The following is a 22,500-nucleotide window of genomic DNA, read 5'->3' on the forward strand; positions in this document are numbered from 1 at the left end:
CATGAACAAACATTGAGGCAGACGCGTCGCTAGGTCTCTACTAGGTCGGGGGCTTAGCCCCGCAGGCAACGGGCACATGCACGCGCGTGCATGTGCCCCTCCTCCCGAGCGCGCGCGCGCGCGATTTTTTTCGCGGATTTCGCGGATTAGGGTGCTTTTTCCCCCGTTTTTTGTTACTTTATTTCGGTTTTAGGGTTAGGGGTAGGGTTAGGTTAGGGTGATAGATACATAATTAAAAAAAAAAAAAAAAACTTTTAATTTTTTAATTTTTTTTTTTTTTTTATTGGTGGCTTTGGACAAAACATTGGTGGCTATAGCCACCGAAGCCCACCCCTAACGACGCCACTGCATTGAGGTACAGTATACATTTCCCAAATTACCAACAAGTAAAATTGATCATGTAGAAATAATTATCTGCAGATCATTTTTAAGTGTTTAATTTGTACATTTAGAAAAAAAAATGTAATAATAGCTTAGAAATTGTTGATGCCTTGGGCTAGAACAAAGATTTAACACATGATTTATGAAGTCTTAAAACATGTTTAAGAGATGTCCTATAAACCACACAAAAACTCAATTTATACCACCTTATGAATCATTTCCAAATGATTTCCTACAAATTAAATTACATTATTTAATGATGAACAAAATGTAATATAAATAATGTTTTATTGTGTTTTAAATAATGTTTAAATTATTCTTAAATGTTCTACAATGTTATTATAAATTATTTCATAATCATTAACCAATGTATATAAATAGTTTGTCTATGATTTGTTCTTTATCTACAAATAGCTTGTATATATTATATAACATCAGTTACAAATTATTTAATAATCATTTACAGATGTATATAAATGGCCTATTCATGAATAGTTTACTACTTACTAATTAATACTTTATAAATGTTATGTAAAGGTTTTAGTAATCACTTTACGAATGTCAACAAACAGGTTGTCAATGTTTTTTTAATAGGTGTGTTAATAGTCTACAAACTGCTTATAAACGGATCATTATTGTAAAGTGCTACCATTTATATATATATATATATATATATATATATATATATATATATATATATATATATATATATATATATATACTAGAGGTCCGGCCGCCCTATGGGTTGTACCTATAATTCGGTAAAATCATGGTTAGAGAATAATCCCCAAGTGTATTCAAACTGTTTTATAGTTATTATTCTTATTCTTATTAGGAATAAAGACAAAACAAGAGCATGTGATTTTTTTTTTTTTTTTGCGTGTGATAGAGCGGCTGACCCGCTCACCTGCAGCCCGCATAATTGCCTAATTCTGACTCGACCCACCCGCGCCACGGGTTGACCCGCGGGTCCCGTGGGTTACGGGGCAACCCGCGCATCACTACTTCCTTGGCTTGCTGGCAGTGTGCACAAGAAATCTGACACTAATCGGTCCAGTAGTTTGTGGGACTAGTCACGGAATTACACACACACACACACGCATGCACGCTTGCACACACGCACGCACGCACGCACACACACACACACACACACACACACACACACACACACACACACACACACACACACACACACACACACACACATACTCACGCACGCACGCACGCACGCACGCACGCACGCACGCACGAACGCATGCACGCACGCACGCACTAACATACACACAGATAGGGTGAAAACATAATTTCCGTTCCTGCCTTTGGGCCTGGCGGAGATAATGAAACTAGATTATTATGTAGCAATTATAAACTAACTGACTAACTGTTGCATCGCTATTCATTCAGTTTGGTTCAGTTTAACTTTATAGTCAGGTGTTATTATAAAACTCTGCTCTGGCACTCTCTGCCTTAACAAAAACAATTGAATCATGAAACGACATGTCTCCAATGTGGATGTGGCCATGTGTCTATGGCGACTCCAGATTTTTTTGCCCACGCCCGCGTACGCGCCCGCACACGCACACACGCACACGCACACGCACACGCACACGGACACACACACACACACACACACACACACACACACACACACATTGTGGAGTGTTGCTGTGTCCAGACTAACATGCCCACCGACAGGAGCCGAGGTCTGTGTAGAGACTTCAGCACCGCATGCCCTTGGTATTATTTGAGAGGGGGGGGGGGGGGGGGGGGTATAATCAGCTCAAAGTGATGACCCCTGTGTTCTATATATATCACTTCGATGTCTCGCTATAGGAGAGACCCCTCTGGCGTGATCACAGAAGCATTACTTGATAAACTTCCAGACAATTATATTGGCTGGACTCTGATCGCCTCCTGACAGGATGTCCCGCCCTCCCTGGTATAACCGTCAGGGGCGTTTCGGGTTCCTTCAATTTGTTTCTCTTCTCGTCGATCAGAAGAAGCATCTCTCAGTCCACCTTCAGAGTCGAACAAGCTGAGAATGTTTCACATAGGACAGGATCACATAGGGCCGCAAAACGTTGTCGATAGGTGTTAGGCAAATTATTTTATACTGTAAGTATAAAATAATATACACAGTCTTCTAAAAACGAGATAGTAACTTAGAAAGTTCTCTCCGAATAGCTTACACGCTAACCTCTAGCATCATCTGCTACCAGCTGGCTTAGCCAGTTGCTACCGATTAGCTTAGCACGCTACCGTTAGCTCCATGCTTTGCACGCTGTGGTTAGCTACAAATCAACACTGAGTAAAACACCAGCATTGCCTGCTCATCGTGTTTTTCCCCGGTATTAAAACTTTGCACGTTTTTTCTTCCACTCATCTCGACGGACCCTCGCCATAACGAGCTTTGCACGCACGGTATGAGCAATATGGCTCCGGTCCGTCGACTGCGCGACAGGTTGGTGTTCTGCATGGCATGCGGAGTGACCGAACTCAGGAAGCGGGTCAAGAAGTTCGACAAGATGCCGAACCCATCCGCGGAGGAGTCCATGACGGTCGATCCGGCAGAGGACGAACCCCCCGCCCCTTCTGCTGTGGGATGTGCCGCTTTCGAAATGTGCATGAGAATGTCAGGTCTTATGGCCTCAGTCATATCGCTAATACGATTAGGCAGGCTACACATGAGACCTTCCCAGCAGTGGATGACATCACAGGGGATTCCCAGCCAGTGTCATTACTGTTGTGTGTTGGTCACAGAGAAATGTGTGACGGCGCTGAGACGCTGGACGGAGTGACTATGGGGATAGTATGAGCGAGAAGTCTCGAAAAGACACCCTTCTTGTTTACGGACGAGAATAGAAATGTTATCTTGAATTGAAGGAACTGACATGCCCCTGATACCAGGGAGGGCGGGACCTCCTGTCAGGAGGCGATCAGAGTCCAGCCAGTAGAATTGTCTGGAAGTTTATCCAGTAATGCTTCTGTGATCACGCTAGAGGGCGCTCTGCCATAGTGAGACATCTCGCTCATATATCATAGAACCGGGGTTACGTTTAGTAAACTATTGTTCTGATTAGCAAAGTGCTGACAACTGTGGTCTAATCAGCCTTGTGCTATCAAAACTGACAAATGTCTGCTCACTCGCTCACTCCACACTCGGTCCTCCAGCTTAACCCAGAAATGTTTTTGTCCCAAATGGTCATTTGTTTTTGGAGGAGCCGAGACCAAGCTGCTTGGAGTGTCAAACAGCGAGTGTACATCGAGTGCAGGCTTCAGCCTGTTCTGGTTCTCTGGCCGGAAGTGTTGACTGCCTATCTGTTCTGTTATTGGATGGACCGTCTCCTCAGGCTATGTGAGGGAAACCAATGACTATGCTCTCTGGGAGATGGGGTCTAAAGACTTCAAAAGGATGTTTTAGAGCCGACAAAACTTTGATCAGCGTGCTCATATCCTATATCTGTCTGGGGTAGAGGGGGCTCACATAGGAAGTGGTCAAACCCCCGGAGGGGGCTTTTTTCTAGTATCATAAAATGTTAACATAACGTGCCTGCATGCGTGTGTTGACCGGTTTGAGGGTAAAAGTGTCCCATTTGATTAAACTGCAGAGATACTGAAGAGCATTTATATATATCATTCTGAATAACAGTGAGATACTGTTATTCAGAGCTTTAACAGGATGTTCAATGTGTTTTTGTGAGTTGAGATAACTGACCAGCGTGCTCCATGCAGTTGTGCTGTGTTAAGTTACACAAGTGACGTTGTTTGGGCGGAAACAGTGCTCTCTGATTTTCACAATAAAATGGTACCCACCCGCGATTAGTTCAGTACCGCCCGTCCACGTACCCATGATATATATATATATATACACACACACACACACACACACACACACACACACACACACACACACACACACACACACACACACACACACACACACACACACACACACACACACACACACACACACACTTGTATAGAGAGATAGCCTCCTGCATAGCCATGCTGTGTTTTAAGCACTGCAGACTAAATATACTATGTATACCTTCTTATGTATACACTGTACACATATGAATGTCTCAATGTCTTGAATGTCTTGGGAATTGTATACACGCTATATTGAAGGATGCACTGCACACAAAGGATGTGAGTAAACAGACTACATACCAGTCCCTGAAGATGAAGATGATTCATGATGCATGGTTGTTGTAGAAATGATGGAGATCATTGTAGAAACATCAGGATGTTGAAGTGTGGAAGCGGGAGTGGTCATCTTTGCTGTTATAACAGGAGTGGTCATCTTAACTGGTGTAACAGGAGCTGGAAGCATGTTGAACGTATGAAGATATTTGATCAAGTTCATGTGTAAACATTTCTATTGTTTTGACACAATAATGAATCCTTTCAATTATGGAGAATGAGACATGGTACACAGTTCATCATTGAAGCACAGTAGTTACAGACTTACCATCTTTAACATTAAGATTAACTTGTATGAAGTCATCCGTAAATCTTCCCTCCAGTCCACAAGTGTATTTTCCAGAGTCTGACTTCTGGAGTTTGGTGATGGATACAAATAAGTCTTTTCCTGAGTTTCTTATTCTTATTCTATTACTTTCTACTGTTTTTCCAGATTCTGCCTTGACAATGACGTCTGCGTTTGTTCTGCATGGATCTTTTTTACAGAGGTATAATGTATAACCCCCAGTCCACCAGGTCCATTTATCCCAGGAGCAGGTGAAAGACACATCATCCCCAACATGACCAGTTATGCTGAGAGGTGTTGTCTCCACAATACTCCACACTACAATACAAGAGATAACCAAGGAAACAACTCATCAGTATGACATACAACTTATTAATTGACTACATGATGTGAAGAGTGTATTTTTGCAGAAGTGTTCTAGATGCTCTACACAACAGTGGACAGACAAAGGATGAGACACAGATACAGAGACAACCACAATGGCAGAGAGACACATGAAAACAAGCAGAGGTCACTCACCAGAAAGCAAACAGTAAATGTAGACATTTCTCATGATGACAACGAACTGCAAATGACTTGATGTCAAATTCTGTCTGCCGAGAAATAGGACTTCCTCATACATTGGCATTGGTTTCACTTCTACAATGGGAGGGACACTGGTTACAGTCAACCAAACCCAACCCCATCGCCCCTGCACCGACCCTGGGATTGTTCATGAAGAGACAGCCCACAACAAACTTAAATAATAGACAACTGTAATAGATCATTTTAAATTGCAGCAGAAAAATACGTATCCATGTGTAGTTGGATTTTAGTTCCTCAAATTCTCCATTTAAAACAAATAAATAAACATACTGTGACAATGTTAACAAAGTCAGAATAGTTTTGTTTTGCATTGTACTATACAGCCTAAAAGGCTTTATCTACTTTATCTAAACTAAACAAACCCATTCTAAACCCACTGCAACACTTTACAACCAAACTCCAAACTAACTTCATAATTCTGTCTGTCCCCTGTATGATTTCTTCTTAGGGGATGAATCAGTTGAAATATCCTATGTCTGATATGTATGTCATTAAATGCCACAATTTCCTAATACAGTTTGTTTTTTGTGCTTGTGACTTAGAGCAGCATCGTTGAGTCAGTTACATTTGTGTCATTGTTGCTCATAGTCATGTTTTATGGTCTCTCAGGGCACAGACACCTCACTCTCTGAAACAGGAACCATGAACATCAACCTAACCACAACTTCCACCTGAAGAAACAATTCTTATACTTATTTTTTCTCTCATCATTCTTTTAATAAAGTAATCGGCTGCAGTACATAAATTTAATGATTTATGACTTATCAAATCAATTGATGTTTATTTTATTGTATACAAGCATCCCCATGCTTTGAATAAAGGTCTAGGTGTCTTTACAATCTGTCCTAATAATCATCAGCCATAACATTGTTTCTTCTTTAGAGCACTTCTTCTTTAGAGCACCTATTTTCAACCTATCTTCACATAAATGGTCCTCATTAATGCTCAATATATTATGGTACCATGTCTGTGTCTCAGTGGAGGGCTGTGGATAGCTCAGAGACCTGCCGACAGGTGACATCACCAGTAGGCGGGTTTGGTTATTTCAAACAATGCCTGTCCGTGTGCGTGCACACACACACACACACACACACACACACACACACACACACACACACACACACACACACACACACACACACACACACACACACACACACACACACACACACACAAACATGCACACACACGCATACAGTGTGAGAAATGTCAGTTTCAAATAAGAAGCACAAAAAAAGAAAAAGGGAAATGAGTAAGCAGCACAGTTTCCTGTCATTTAAGGGAGGTTGTCATAGATACAGTTGTAACAACCATGTGAGGAAGGTTGTTATACTAACGCTGTGTGAAAACATATGTGTGCGGATGTTACTGTAGCTCACTGGGGCAGGGGGCCCATTTCCAACCAAATTGGACAAGACTTTGTCCAGCTTACAGTACTTGTGTTTAATGAGTCAGGAGTCAACTCTGTCAAAGTATCTAGAGAGATGTGTTAATCCCCAGGAAAATGCAGTAGGCCTAGTCATCTATTGATTCATGTGGATTCATGGCTGGATTGTGAGCAGTTCACAGTGAAGTAATACATTTCAAAGGATGTGTTGAGGGTGGCTTCAAATGTTCTAGAACCACCAGCTCAGTACTTTTACATATCATCTCAGGGGCAAATATTGTATTTTTACTCCACTACAATTATTTGAAAACTTTAGTTATTATATCGTATCTTCATAATATGCTTACTTATGGGATATTATCGCCCTCTAGCGATGCACAGAGCACAGCACATGAACTCCCGGTTACAATATCGTATTGGATAGGGTCATGTTACGCGAAACCGGAAACCGGTCGGGGTATGAATACCCTCGCGTCACTGGGTACGCCCTCTTCCTTCACTCTGCGACAGCGAAAGCGCACGAGCCTGAAGCAAGCACAACAACAAACATCGGAAAAACTACTTCGAATCCCTGCTACTCCCAAAGCGAGGGCACCTAGTGTTACTCTACGGGTGATTCGTACATGTTTTAGGATTGGAAAGCTCCCGCGTTACGTTCGACTTTCTTTTTTTCTTTCTATCTTCTCTGTTTTCTGCCACGAGGCTCGAGTTAGCTAGCGCTGTTAGCTAGGCTAGGCCGGTCGCTAACAGCTAAGCTAGGCTAGTGCTAACTAGCCTATTGTTCTCGTCTCGTGCCAACGAAGGAGAAGATGGAGGCGCCACGTGTCTGCGGCCTGGAAGGCTGCAGTCTGCTCGTCGCCGCAGACGACCGTCATCGGCTCTGCATCTCGTGTCTGGGGCCCAACCACGCCTGGATCCCGGGGTTCCAAGGTCTGTCACCAGTGGTGTGTTGTAGGTTTTTTCGGAGGGTATACGATGCGATACGATGCGCGTGGTCGTGGGTATACGCTCTCGCATTTTCAATGGATGAAATGGTTATTAGACTGTATACGCTTTTCCCCAAAATAATCTGGATTGTATACGGCGTATACAGCGTATAACGGTAGAACACACCACTGTCTGTCACCCCTCGCTCCCGACAGGTTGAATCCAAACTGCTGCCCGAGGCTAACGGCGTCCGAGAGGCCTTGCACTACTCGTGGCAGCAGGGGAGAAAGGAACCAGAGGAGCTAGGCTTCGCGGTCAAAATCCTCTCTGGAGCGGACCTGGGGGTCGTCGGCCTCCCTCCCATGGACTCTACGCAAGCGCTCCTCCAGGGTTCAGCCGCTGCAAGACTTAAAGAGCTGGTAGCAAAACCCCTGACGAAGAAGAAGCCCGTGTCGGTGGTCCACGCAGAGTGGGTTGAGGATGCGAAGGAGCTCGAGACTGACGCAAATCGCAATCCTCTGCACCTGCCACGGGCTAATGTGGACGGGCCGAGCCATGGCCCTCACAGCGGACCTGGAGAGGGTCAAATGGCTTGATCTCGCCACTGAGTGTAAGGCAATCTTGTCCACGGGACTTCTCTCCCTTCCACTCAAGGCCTCTAACCTGTTCGACACCGCCGCTGATTAGTTGATAACCAGAACGCAGGCGGAGGAGAAACAGAGGCAAGAGACAGCCGCAGGCCTCCTCACCCCCGCTGCCTCTGCTGCGGCCAGGCCACGCCAGCAAAAGGCAACGGGTGGGGCACGTGCCGCTGGACGCAAACGAGGTACGTCCAGGTCTTCCTCCACGAGAGCCAGCTCCTGGGAGCGTTCTGATGGTTCTCTTGGAGTGGGAGATAGGCGCAAAGACGACAAATGCGCTCCTCCACCCCCCCCTTCGCCCAAGCCCCAACATAAGGACAGCGGGGCTAGCCGGAGGGGGAAGGGTAAATGAGAGTCCTTTCCCGGCTCCACCGGCCCCCAGCTGACTCCGTCACGGCCACTTGGCCGGCATCATGCGGGGTCAGCTCCCCACTTGGGGAAAAGAACTGGCGCTTTGACCAATGTTGTCCTTTGGTCAAAGTGTGTGTACAAAATGTGCAGCATGTGTGTGGAATAAAAGTATTGCCAATATCACAAACGCTCATTTTTTTGTTTAGTGTCAAAGATCGAGGCCGATCGCACCCCGAATCGAATGCGGTGCCCTGTCCTCAACAATCTTTCATGAGCCCTCAGTGCTCGGCATGTCCCCTGGACGACATTCCGAACACTGCAGGGACAGATCTTGTGCATGCAATGAACATGATGAATCAAATGCAGGTAAAGAAACAAATTGCTATGAATCAAATGTCTCAAAAGTATTGCTTTCAAGGGCTCTCTGTAAACGCAAAAATCCTAACTGTGCCACACAGTGTAGGACGGTGGAAAGGCAAGATGGCCGCCTCCCTCAACCTCCACAAAATGGCGGGCGAGGAGAGGCGGATGTTTACATGTCAGAGAGCCCCAGTGTTACACCGTCGAAACTCCCCTTGGCCATAACGCTGAGAGAGGAGGTTTCGTCCTTACTGAGCAAGGGTGCAATCACAGAATTATCCCCGGATCAGAGCCTGTTCTGCTTCTATTCGGAATATTTCCATGTGAAAAAGAAGGGGGGGGGGGGTGTTAGACCTATTCTGAACCTCAAGGGGTTTGAACAGATTTCTGAAGGTCTTCAACTTTCGAATGCTGACAACGGCCCCGTTGTTATGCTCGATACGACAGGGGGATTGGTGGACGAGCATGGATATCAAGGATGCCTATTTTCACGTCCCAATCTACCCCCCACACCGGAAGTTCTTGCGCTTTGGCTTCGAAGGCAAAGTGTACCAATACATACTGCTCCCGTTCGGCATGTCACTGAGCCCCCGGGTTTTGGTAAAATGCACGGACGCGGCTATAGCTCCGCTGCGACAGCAGGGTCTCCGTCTGGCGACGTACTTAGACGACTGGCTGTTGGCAGCAGGATCGAGGGAGGAGGTGGCGCGGCACACGGAGTTGGCCATTACGCACCTGACTTCCCTGGGGTTCACGATCAACGCTCAGAAGAGCGTCTTGATCCCATCCCAACAGACCATCTTTGTGGGAATATCTCTGGATTCAACCACGATGGTGGTGCGACAGGATAGCCAGGTTCCTGGCATGTGTGTGCTCTTTACGCGTAGGGCGCAGAGTCACGTACAGAACATGCATGCAAGCGGCGGGTCTCATGGCCTCGGCCATACACCTGATCCAGTTGGGCAGATTCCACATGAGACCTTTCCAGAGATGGATGCGGGCTCTGAGGATCCCGCACACCATGGGCTCTCGGAAGGTGGTAGTGTCACCACGGTGTGTGGTGGCACTCCAACCGTGGTCACAGGCGCCCTTCCTGTACGAGGGGGTCAGGATAGGCGCGGTAGTGACACGGAAGGTGATTACCACGGACGCCAGCCTCTCAGGTTGGGGGGCTGTCCACGAAGGCTACTCAGCCAGGGGGACGTGGAACTCCGCTCTGAAGGAGTGCCACATCAATTACCTGGAGCTGTTGGCGGTCTTCCTTGCTCTCAAGCGATTCGAGAGCCACATCGTGGGGTGTCATGTCCTGGTCAGAACGGACAATACCACAACGATGTGCTATGTCAACAAACAAGGAGACTTGGGTTCCCTTGTGTTGGACAATTTGGCACGCAAGCTGACGCTCTGGAGCGTGTCGCGCCTAGCTTCGCTATGCGCCTCCAATGTGCCAGGCCTCCTGAACAGCGGGGCAGACCTGCTGTCCGGGGGAGGACTTCGGTACGGGGAATGGTCACTCAACCCCCTGGTTGCGAACCAGATTTGGGCCCGGTTCGGCCGGGCTCAAGTCGACTTGTTTGCATCCAGAGAGAACGCGAAGTGCTCACGGTTCTTCTCGATGGGATACAAGGACCTGTCCTTGGGGGTAGACGCTCTGGCACACGAATGGCCGAACGTACTGTACGCATTCCCGCCTCTGGAACTGATTCCTCCGATGCTGGAGAAAGTCAGGCTCTAAGGCAGGACAATGCTGCTGGTGGCTCCAGCATGGGGCGTGTGGAGGTCGGAGATAACTCCTCTCCTCTACGACGAGCCGTGGCCTCTCCCTCTGCTCAGAGACCTTCTGAGGCAAGGCGGGGACGAGGTGTTTCACGAGAACCCCCAGGAGCTAGACCTGTGGGTCTGGCCCGTGAGAGGGCGAACTTGAGTTCGTATGGGCTGCCCCCTGATGTAGTGGCCACCATTCAGGGGGCCAGAGTAGGTTCCACAAAAATCAGTATGACATCAGGTGGAACATGTTTGAGTCCTGGTGCCTGGGACGGTCGCCACCGGTGGTGGCCTTCCAGGCACCTGTGGGCAGCATCCTGGTTTTCCTACAAGACAGGTTGAACCAGGATCTGGCCTTCTCCACCATCAAGGTGTACTTGCCGGCCATTTCCGCTTGCCACGAGGGGTTCGATGGCAAGACGGTGGGCCTTCATCCGCTGGTACAACGGTTTATGGCCGGTGTTAAGCGGGCCAAGCCGGTCAACAGGCCTTTGTTCCCTAAATGGGATCTGGCGGTGGTGCTGGACGCACTCTGCCTTTCCCCTTTTGAGCCTCTTGAGACTGTGGATCTGAGGATCGTTACTCGCTAGTCTCAAAACGGTTCTCCTGGTGGCCCTGTGTACAGCTAAACGCGTTGGTGACATGCAGGCGCTCTCGGTGAGCCCGGGATGCATGTGGTTTTCAGACGACGGCAAGAGGGTTCTGTTGAAACCGGACTTGGCCTTTGTGTCTAAAACTGGCGTAATAGCTAGGGCCCCGGTGGAGATGGGGGCCTTTCATCCACCGCCGTTCACGTCGGCGGAGGATAGGCGGTTGCATTGTCTCTGTCCAGTAAGGGCGCTGAAACTTTACTGTCAGAGGACGGCGGCCGGCCGTGGGTCGTCTCAGCTGTTCGTCTCTTTTGGCCGGTCCGGTCAGAGAAAGGCAGTGGCTAGACCAACCCTGTCCAGATGGATCGTGGAGGCGATTCGGTTAGCCTATAAGAGTAATGGGGCTGTAGTCCTGGTGGGACTCAGGGCCCACTATACTCGGGGTGTGGCTGCATCTTGGGCCCTCTACAGGGGGGTGTCGATGCAGGAGATATGCTCTGCGGCGAACTGGTCGTCTCCTTCGACCTTTGCGGCCTTTTACAGCCTTGACGTGGCGGCATCTGAGATGGTGCACACAGTCCTGGGTGTGGCGGCAGGTGTAAGCCAGGAGAGTGGTGAGCGTGCCTAGGGGAGTGCTTCTCTTCCTGCTTGCTTTTCCTCAAAAGGGGTCAGGTTCACTTGACCTTTGGGGCCTTCAGCCTGGCCGTGGCAGCACTAAGGGTGTCATTCACGGCCTTGGTTGAGTAAGCTAGCTTGAGCCAGGAGAGTTTTGTGCATGCCTGGGGGTATACCTCTCTTCCTGCTAGAAGCTTCCTCTTATGCTTCCCCTGGACCGGCTTTGCTGTGTCCGGGGGAGAGGAGGTCCTGGTTCTCTTGTATCTAGAAGGTAGACGGGGGTCTGACCTCTCTAGTTACAGGAGTCAGACTGTTGGTCTGACAGGTCCTTGCCTTTTGATCCTTTCCGCTTTTGACCCAAGGGGTCATGCGCCTGGGGGCCAGGGTCTTGCCGAGGGCGAGACCTGAGGCCATAGGCGTGCGGATGGGTAGGGTGACAGACTGGGGCTCCCCAGGGGGCGTTTATGTGTCCCATAAGTAAGCATATTATGAAGATACAATATAATAACTAGGGGTTACGTATGTAACCCCAGTTTTATTAGTATCGAAGTAATATGCTTACCAAAAACCCCTTCTGTGCGCTTTTGTGGCGTGCAGAGTGAAGATTTTAAGAGGGCGTACCCAGTGACACGAGGGTATTTATACCCCGACCGGTTTCCGGTTTCGCGTAACATGACCCTATCCAATAGGATATTGTAACCGGGAGTTCATGTGCTGTGCTCTGTGCATCGCTAGGGGGCGATGATATCCCATAAGTAAGCATATTACTTCGATACTAATAAAACTGGGGTTACATACGTAACCCCTAGTTACTAGTTACTTTTGCATGTTTTGTAATAATAATCAAAATCTACAAACATGCATACTTAGGCTATTTGAAAATAGCAGATCTACAATCTCACAACGCATCGCATAGCGACGCTTTGTGAGCTTGTAGATCTGATTTGTATACATTTGGAAAAAATAGGACTTTTACTTTCAGTACTTAATTATATTTTAATGTGAATACTTTTTTATTTTTACTCAAATACATTTTTCATATTGTAACAGAGTATTTCTACATTGTTGTATTGGTACTTTTACTTAAATACAGAATGTGAGTACTTATTCCACCACTGCTCTAAAGAAAGGCCTTGACGAACTGAAAGTTTCAGTTGCTCGGGTCATCACACCCACCCGTCCAACGGATGTAGCTAAATGGAGGTGTCAAGTACATGTGTCAAAAGCTGTTGATGCTTCTTTCCGAGCACGGTTCAATTCATCTTCAAACATTAATCCATTAAGACCGGGATCATCTCTGTCATTTTTAGATTTCTTTGGGCTATTCAAAAATAGCAGATAAGCTCAAGCTGGTAGATCTGCTATTTTTTGAAAAACTCAAATCTTTGCTTCTGGGGATTCTACAAAGGTCTTCTAATCCCAAAGGTTTTTTGAAAAAACATATGTTGCTATAATATCAGTGGTTCTCAAACTTTTTCATGTCAAGAACCCCCGAAATTATATGTATTTGGCTGCGGACCCCCATCTCAATATATGTTGTTCCAGGGAGTCAGGGACCCCCAGAAGCAAAGATTTGAGTTACAAATGTTCGCTTTAAAAATACATATATATATTGAAAGATTTGCACACATTTTCACGATAAAAAAAAAATAGCAGATCTACAAGCTCATAGCGCAGCACTCGGTGCCGCGGTATGAGCTTGAATATCTGCTATTTTTGAATAGCCAAAGAAATGTAAAAATGACACAGATGCGTTCCCGGTCTTAATGGGTTAAAATGCATTTGCATCTTTGTGTTTCTAAAAGTCTATTGATAATGTTTATGATCTGTTCAGGCGTGTGTGGGTCATTCTCTTTGAAGGGTGACTCATCTGCAACTGTGCAAGAGCAGTGGCAACACAAGTTCAAAACGCGTCGCGGTTTGGATCTTGTGGATTTGCTACTTTTGATGCTTTTGTGTGACGCTGTAGTATGATCAAGTAGGGCATTCATTTAGAAAACGAATATATAATTAGAATATGAAGATAAGAGGTTTCTGCCTGACAGCAACAATATTACCATCTCTAATATAGCCGGGACCTTTGAAGGGAGACCCATGCATGCATGGACACCTGCCTGTGAGAAAGCATCATCTCATGGCACTTTTCCATTGGTTGGTAACTTTTCCATTGGTTGGTAACTTTTCCATTGGTTGGTTGGTAACCAGCCTGGTTGCCAGAGAAATCGTTCGCACTGCACATTTCAGCAAATACATCATGACTCACATCACAGACTGACCACACAAAGTCCAAGATCCACATGGGAGCTATGTTGTTATTAGACCGGAATTATTATGGAATGACTGTGAATTAGTTTTCAGCACACACCATGATGTGTGCGTGTGGAGACACGGGAGCTTACAGAGAAAACGTCAAGTACCCGACCACTATGAGAGATGTGTCTTTTAGAAGGTGTAACATCATGTAGACGTGCAGTATTTTAATGAGCTGTGTCTAGGCCAAATAAGATTTATTGTACGTTCATGCTTCACAATATTACTTTACAGGATAAGGACTAGAAGTTGAATTAGAGCTTAAGTCCTTAAAGTGCCCATTATTTAACATATTGTACACTACAGTATCATTTATTATCAAGGGAGGAGAAAAGAAAGGTCAACAGTTGGTTACTGGGTACGTGTTTTCTCTGCTTTTCTAAGTAAAGTGAAGCGAGCATGTGGAAACTAAGCTGCCCACATTGTCAGCGTCTAAGTAGGCTACACAAAGGTGTTAAAACCACACTGTTCAAGTAAAGCACACGCCTATCACAAAAGCATCATGGCAACATGTTTAGAACAGACAGATACATTTCCGTTGTGAGCTTGTAGATCAGCAATTTAAAAAAAATGTTGCCTCTTTCTTATGTTATTTGTCAATTTGGCCAATGTTTGACCAGTTTTTATACTGTAGTATAATGTGTTGATTCTATTATTTTCTTTTTTTTAGGTATCAAAAAGGTCTTAAAAGTCCTTAAATTGTTATTTCACTGTCCTCTGGGGAACCCCCAATATCACGTGGGGACCCCCCTGGGGGTCCCGACCCACAGGTTGAGAACCACTGCCTTACATGACAGGAAACTGCTAGTTTAGTGCGGCCTCTGCATTTCCTTTTTGTCGCTGTCGGGTGGAAACCTTGTATGTACCATTACTTAGCTTGTAGATTGGCTATTTGTACTACTTCTGTATGACACTATGTATGGCACTTTTGTATGACACTATTGTATGACACTATTGTATGACACTATTGTATGACACTATTGTATGACACTATTGTATGACACTTTTGTATGACACTTTTGTATGACACTTTTGTATGACGCTATTATATGACGAAGTAGTGCATACATTTACGAAAAACATAAAAAGCTTAAATGAAGATACTAGGTTTCTGCCCGACAGAATGTGAAACATTTCTCACACGAGGGGGAAGACAAACGAGTAGACAATTCACAGGAAAGAGAGGGTGCATGTTGCTTTTCTTCTCACGGTTGGGTCCAGGCAACCGCAACCGCAGCCGAAAAGAACATCACACCTCCGTCACTATGGCAATGGAACAGCAGCTGCGTGGTGCTGAGCAGGGGAGACGCTCATGCCATTCAGGCAGTGTTGCCAAGTCTGCTTATTATAAGCGACGTTTGGGCTTGTTTCGAAAATGTTGCTTATTTGGGCTTGCTTCTTAATGTTGTTTAAACCAGTGGTTCTCAAACATTTTCATGTCACGGACCCCCATCTGAAAATATTTTGTGCCATTGATGTTTTTCACATTCACATGTTTTTAATTTCTTACAAGATTATTTTTGAAAATAGCAGATCTACAAGCTCACACCAAGTGTGAGCTTGTAGATTGGCTATTTTCAAATAGCTGTAAAACTGGTTGCTTCTTTTGGGATTTCTTTCAAAGACCTGGTTGCTTGTTTCTCTTGCAAAATCTGGCAACACTGCATTAAAGAAAAAAAGCACAGAAAAAACACTTTGCATTCTTTACAACAGTGGTTCTTCAGGTTTTTCATGTCAAGGACCCCCAAATGTGTTTAAGAGACGGACCCCCATCTGAATATATTTTTTGCCTTGGATACCAGTACAAGATTTGTGTTGTTACAATGTTTTCTCAAGATTTTTTTTCTAATATAGCAGAAAGAATAGCAGAAAGAAAGCTTACACTGCGTTGCATCATGTCGAATTGTGACCTATAAGGTTAAAGCTGTTACACGGATTTTAATGCTCTATTAACCAATTTAGCTGGGGACCTCTTGGAACCCCCTCAAGGACCCTTAGGGGTCCTCAGACTCCACTTTACTGTTTCACACGTGAAGAGAAAGAATGATAAGATCCATACACTGTGGCATCTCTGAGGGCCCCTGTCTGTCAACCCAGGATCCTTGGAGTGCTTCCACCTTCAGACGTCTCACTCCAACAGCCAATAAGACGATGAATTTCCAGCGTTCCCTTTTATTCCATCTCGGGTCAGGTCGGCTTAATCTTCTGCAATCAATTGATTGCATTGAGTCGAAACGAATGTAGCACTTTATCACACCAAAAGAAAGCCTTTTGGCATGCAGCAAATATGAAAAATAATAAAATAAAAACAGTACAAAGAATTAATTTGACAAAACAGGAATCAGTCCAGACTACAGTGAAGTATCAGGCAGTGAATCATTGCAGTGCACTAGTGTCTACAGTATTAAGGGATTACTACAAAGGATTTGTTAGTCCCTGAGGGTACTATACATAGAGAGGAAGGCCCCATATCGAGAAGTGGGTTTGATCTCAAGGTCGTCGGCTCCAAATCCCCACAAAGGGCCGGGATCAGATGAAAGTTGGTGGGAAAAAAAGGGATTGAGAAAACCTTCTCCTCCTTCAATAACTCCTCGAGGTGATCTGGAACAAGACCCTTAACCACCTAAGCCCTACATGCAGCACTTCCTCATACGACGCACAGTGAAAAAGCTGATCTAAGAGCTCACCACGTGTTTGCTTTAAAGGGATATTTCACTTTCAAACATGTTTGGGGTCATTTTAATGTCTACTCAGACTTTTGTGTGCACCCCCCTACAGTTTCTCAGTTGCTTGATTCAGCATTTAGATATTTGATATTCATTTTATTTACCCTTCCTATACAAACCCATTGTAACTATAAACTCCTTTTTAGCCATGATAGAGTCATCGAAAACACAGTCCTTGGTTCTGGTGACTCATAGCCTACTGCCCTCCTAATACGTGAGGGGGCCATGTTTTTTTTTTTTTTTTTCTTGTTGTGTATCTTTTTCATTTCCCCCCAAAACATTGTCTGATAAAATTAAAATCAAATATCTAAATACTGAACCAAGCAACTTAAAAACGGTCCGGGGTGCTCGCAAAGCCTGAGTAGACGTTAAAATGACCCCAAGCATGTTTGAAAGTGAAATATCCCTTTAAGCTTATAGAGCTGCTATTTTCACGGTTGTTGGACATTTTTTGCCTATAAAAATAATCTGAAATAGAGATGCCGGGTTGCAAGTTGATAATCTATTGCAGTCAACAGTAGGAGACTGCTGGTTGTTGCTCTATAATCCAGTGGTTTTCAACTTAGGGTTCGGGGACCTCCAAGGGGTCCTTGAGGGGGTTTCCAGGGGGGTTCCAGCTAAATTACTTAATATAGAATCAAAATAAGTTTAACCACTGTTTAATTATTATTTTTAAATAAAAGTCCTTACATTGTCACGTCATTGTCATCTGGGGACCCCCTAAAACCATGCGGGGATTCCCCTGGGGCTCCCGACCCACATGTTGAGAACCACTGCCTTACATGACAGGAAACTGTTAGTGTAGTGCTGCCTATCCGTTTCCTTTTTTTTTGTCGCTGTCGGTGGGAACCTTGTATGTACTTATCAAAACCATTGGTGTTGTGTGCTGCATTCTTGTGTGGCATGCATGATGCAAAGGTTTTGAAAGTGAAACTGGTCAAAGTCACTGGCCACCTACTGTACCATTACTTAGCTTGTAGATTGGCTATTTTCAGTACTTTTGTACTTCTGTAACCCTATGTACATCGGCTATTTGAAAATAGCATTGTGTCACATTGTGTTATAAAAACATACAAAAAAAATGTTATGGAGGTCACTGACACAAAGTCTTTTCAGAACTATTTTTTGGGTACTTGACATGAAAAAGTTTAAGAACCACTGCTCTACGCAGCACTACTCTACAGTCGACAGTAGTAGACTGGTTGCTCTGGGCAGGTCTACTCTACAGACGGGTTGCTCTGGGCACGGCTACTCTACAGTCAACAATAGTAGACTGCTTGTTGCTCTGGGCAGGGCTACTCTACAGTGTGGTGGTTGCTCTGGACAGTGCCCAGGTGTGATTACATTTACTGTAACGTGAATCTGGGCAATACTGCACAATGACTGTGTCTGTGTGTGTGTGTGTGTGTGTGTGTGTGTGTGTGTGTGTGTGTGTGTGTGTGTGTGTGTGTGTGTGTGTGTGTGTGTGTGTGTGTGTGTGTGCATGCGCGTGTGCGCGTGTGCGTGCATGCGTGCGTGCGTGCGTGGTAAAAAAAAAAAAAAAAACTCCAGGGGTGAAAAATAAAAAAATAAAAAAAGGAAAAGGAAAACGACAGTTCAGAGATCAGAAGGTTGAAAAGTTAGGTTAACTTTAAACACAAAGTAACTGTCACTGCCTCTCATGATAGCATGTTAGATGCCTACAGGTGATACGTTGTACCCAGAACTTACAGTATGTAATGTTGAGGAATTCTAATCATATCTGTAGTGTACATTAACCACTTAAGCCCGATATACAGTAGGTTACTTTGTTGTATGACAAATAGCGGAAATAACCGATCTTCAAGGCCACAAGAGATCTGCTATTTTATTTGATTTTAGAAAATGTTGGCAATTTAGATTTTTATAAAATGTTTAAAAAATATTTATACGTGTTTTATTTGTTCATTTATTATATTGCAGATGTTCTTTTTTTATTTTTTCCTTTATAATTTTTATCCCACGATTTTGTAACCCTTTTTCACCCGGTGCCAATTTGCTAAGTGATCCTGGGCACTACACTCCCCCCACCAGCCTAGGGAGGCCAGGGCCGAGCTCATGCCTCCTTCAATGCATGAGAGCCAACTGACCTTCTTGTCACCTGACAGGGGGGAGTTTCCCTGGTTGGACGTAGCCCGTGGAAGGAACACGTTATTCCAACCAGTTCCCTTCCCCTCCATCAGACGCCCCGGCTGTCATGGGGGAGGCGGTATAGTGACCAGGATTGCTACATGTTTTTGTGAGGGGACACGGGGGACACGGGGAGAACATGCAAACTCCACACAGAGTAGGCCCTTTCGCCAATATATGATTGCAGATGTTCAATGACATGCCCAAAATATGGGAGACCGGGGTGAAAGTGGTTCATTTCAATCACTGACAAGAAATCAAGTCCAAGTTAGATATCTCTGTCCTTAGCGATTGAGGCTGTTTAACATACAGCTTATCTCTGTAATCCTGAGGTATAATTAACAATGCATCATGCACACATTTCCCCAGAGTACCATTAGTTTCAACATCAAGAGCCTTCATTATTCCTGGATTTAGTAACATAAAAGGATTGATTCAAAAAAGGTTAATTCCACATCGACTGAAGACTCCAGAGACGTCGGCTTATAAACATTATTGTTTTATTTAATTTTTTTCATTTTTATTTTTATTTTATTGATATCGTTATATACATGGCATAATTTGTGCTTTATTTTTTTTATTATCAAGAATAAAACCGTTAACGGGACATTGGGAAATTAAAGTTTAAACCCGGACTGAACCGTCTTTTCAGGTGGATGTACAGAGAAGGGGGGTTTCTAAAAAAAAAAGAAAAAACGGTAGAGGAAAGTTGTTACAGATGGAGAAGTAATCGGAGAGTCTTGTCCATGGAGATCAGCGGCTGGTCCACTGAGGGCGGTTCTATAGCGTTCAGACCGTGATGCCTGATTTAAGCTCAGTTGCGTGCCAGTGTCGCGCGCCGGAAATAGCAGATCTACAAGCTCGTAGAATCTGCCATTTCCGGCGCGCGACATGATGCGTAACGCAGTGTAAATCAGGCACGATGTGCTTTTACCAACAGCAGCAAAGGCACCTGTGTATAACTTGTTTTAGAAAAAAAAAGAAACTAAAACAAAAACTAAAATAAATGATGCACGCCTCAGGGCCTGACTCCAGTGGAATCCAGACGTTATGTGTCCATCCATGTTCCTTGTCTACCCGTCCTGCTTACTGTCCAATGTCCTGTGATTTTCCCATCAATTGCGGCGAACAGTCGCTACGTTAGCCAGCTTCCCGCCGCTGACTGACACTCCTCCCATCTGAGACGAACAGAAACATATAGAAAACAACCCAAAAAATATTGACTTTTTGTTATTTTTTTATTAGATTCGATTTTTTTTTTGTTAAATCAGTTTTTGCTCTCTTTGTAGAGTTTTTATGGGATTTCTTTTTGGAAGAAGAGGGCTTTTGATTTTCACACGCCTTGCTTTTTCGGGGTATTCCTGATGTTTCGTCTTTGCTTGGAATGGCCACAGGAGAGCAGGGGGAGGAGGAGACAGGAGGACAGAGGAGTAGAGGAGGAGGAGGACGACGACATGAGGGACAGAGGAGGAGAGGGTGAGAGGCAGAAAGTGAGGCTGGCATGGGGCTCTGAAGCAGAGGATGAAATGACCAGGGTTATTATAGTTAAGTCAAAATTAGATTGAAACTAAAAGAGAGAAGTAACATTTTGCAAAACTACTAGTTTCCGTAGAGAAAACCCCAGGCTTCCCTGTCCTGGTTCACATTAGCCAAGTCGAACTGTTGGACCATGAGGCGTTCCCAGGCCAGCATGGAAATACTAATTAAAACTCAAACTAATCTAAAACAACAGAGAATTGCGTGTAAAAGCAAGCTTTTAGTTTTTCCTCCATTATATGCAATGCAATTTCATCATACCCTTTTCTGATTCTATGAATCAAGGCTTTCCTCATAAAAACTAAAACTAAAACTCAAACTAAAACTCAAACTCAAACTCAAACTCAAACTCAACCTAAAACCCACATAAAATTCAACTACAGCTAGTCAAAACTACTTTGTAAAACTAACAAAAAAAAAACAAATGAATATTTCAAAACTATATTAACTCTGGAGTGGAGAAAACAACGGACAGCAAGAAGGGCATGGAGAGAAGGCTCGAGAGGTGTAGGTTGATATAAGCAGAGATATAAAGGAATGGACAGGTTGATGAAGGAGGCAGAGATAATTGGCAGAAAAGGAGAGACCTTGCAGGGTGGGTTGATGGTGATGTGTAGGGGAGCAAGGTTAGAGAGAGAGAGAGAGAGAGAGAGAGAGAGAGAGAGAGAGAGAGAGAGAGAGAGAGAGATGGCAAAAGAAAGGTCAGCAAAACGAAAGACGAACCAGGAGCCAAATAGCGCACGAGTTGCGGAACTAATGACAAGGAAGAGAGAAAAACGGAAAATAAAAAAATGAATGACACTGAGTAAGAGCAAAGGGAGAGTAAGAGGGTAAAGGTCACCAAAAATGGCAAGAAAAAGTACATTTGAAACAAAAGAAACAGCGGAAATGTCATTTAAAATGACAGAGATAGAACGGTAAAGCTTTAAAATAACATTGCAGGGAAAGATAGTCCGTCTCTGTAGGAAGAATGTAAACACGAGAGAGACGGAAAGTGACAGATTGTGAGGAGCCATTCTGGAACAGATGTGATGGAGAGCGGACATGGCAGATGTTTATATTTATTTATGTATTTTATTTTTGACTATTACGACGAAAGGAAACAAAAGAGATGGGGCAAGCAGAGCGTGGAGAAAAGGCAAAGACGAGGACGTGAGATTTGAAATAAAACAATGGAATCGGAATTAGTCCGTCAGAGAAACATGACTGAAACGTCTGAATATCTGAGCAGATGAGAGAGAAATGACAGTATGACAGGGAAAGTGACGAGACGAAAGGACTCAAGACGAAAGCAAGGCCAACTGTGAGAAGAAGAGCAGAACGCTACATAATAGAGCTACAAGATCAACCTAAAGATGGGGGGAAAAGATGGGGGCGAAAACTAGAAAATGAAAACGGCAGATACTTTTGTTCCATTTGTAACGGACGGCACAGGGTTAAGGAAGCAGGGTCACATTCAGGTGCAGAGTGACGTTGAGGGGGTCAACGTTCAGTAGCCAAAGGGGTCAAAGGTCGGGACCTGGGGACTAGAGGAAAAGGGGGGAAGGCCTTTCTGGTATAGATCGGTCTGTTAGCCAGCCGTAGCTTCCCGCTAGGCTAATCCACATCCATGTCTGTTACAGTAGCTCACCGCAAGGCTAGCCTTTAGCCCACATCAGGTAAGTCTGAAGCAGTCAGGGCATGTGTGTTG

At 44.8% G+C, this 22,500-nt stretch overlaps 2 protein-coding genes across 2 annotated transcripts in view; one reads left to right on the top strand and one right to left on the bottom strand.

The window, feature by feature from the left end:
• LOC311059528 (uncharacterized protein) overlaps positions 1-5,478 on the bottom strand; it is a 9,784-nt gene extending 4,306 nt beyond the window's left edge. The window contains exons 1-3 of the mRNA XM_084077540.1: positions 5,390-5,478; positions 4,853-5,188; positions 4,552-4,704 (exon numbers count right to left, since the gene is read on the bottom strand). Of these exons, the coding sequence (XP_083933666.1) occupies positions 4,552-4,704; positions 4,853-5,188; positions 5,390-5,423 (523 nt within the window). The 5' untranslated portion in view covers positions 5,424-5,478. The remainder of the gene's footprint in view (positions 1-4,551; positions 4,705-4,852; positions 5,189-5,389) is intronic.
• The window catches only part of LOC311059509 (uncharacterized protein), a 564,856-nt gene that overhangs the window by 136,106 nt on the left and 406,250 nt on the right, over positions 1-22,500 (top strand). The gene's annotated exons all lie outside the window — the stretch shown is intronic.

The sequence above is a fragment of the Gymnoscopelus microlampas genome, assembly GCF_963454915.1.
Source record: "Gymnoscopelus microlampas genome assembly, chromosome: 2".
Classification (NCBI taxonomy): domain Eukaryota; kingdom Metazoa; phylum Chordata; class Actinopteri; order Myctophiformes; family Myctophidae; genus Gymnoscopelus; species Gymnoscopelus microlampas.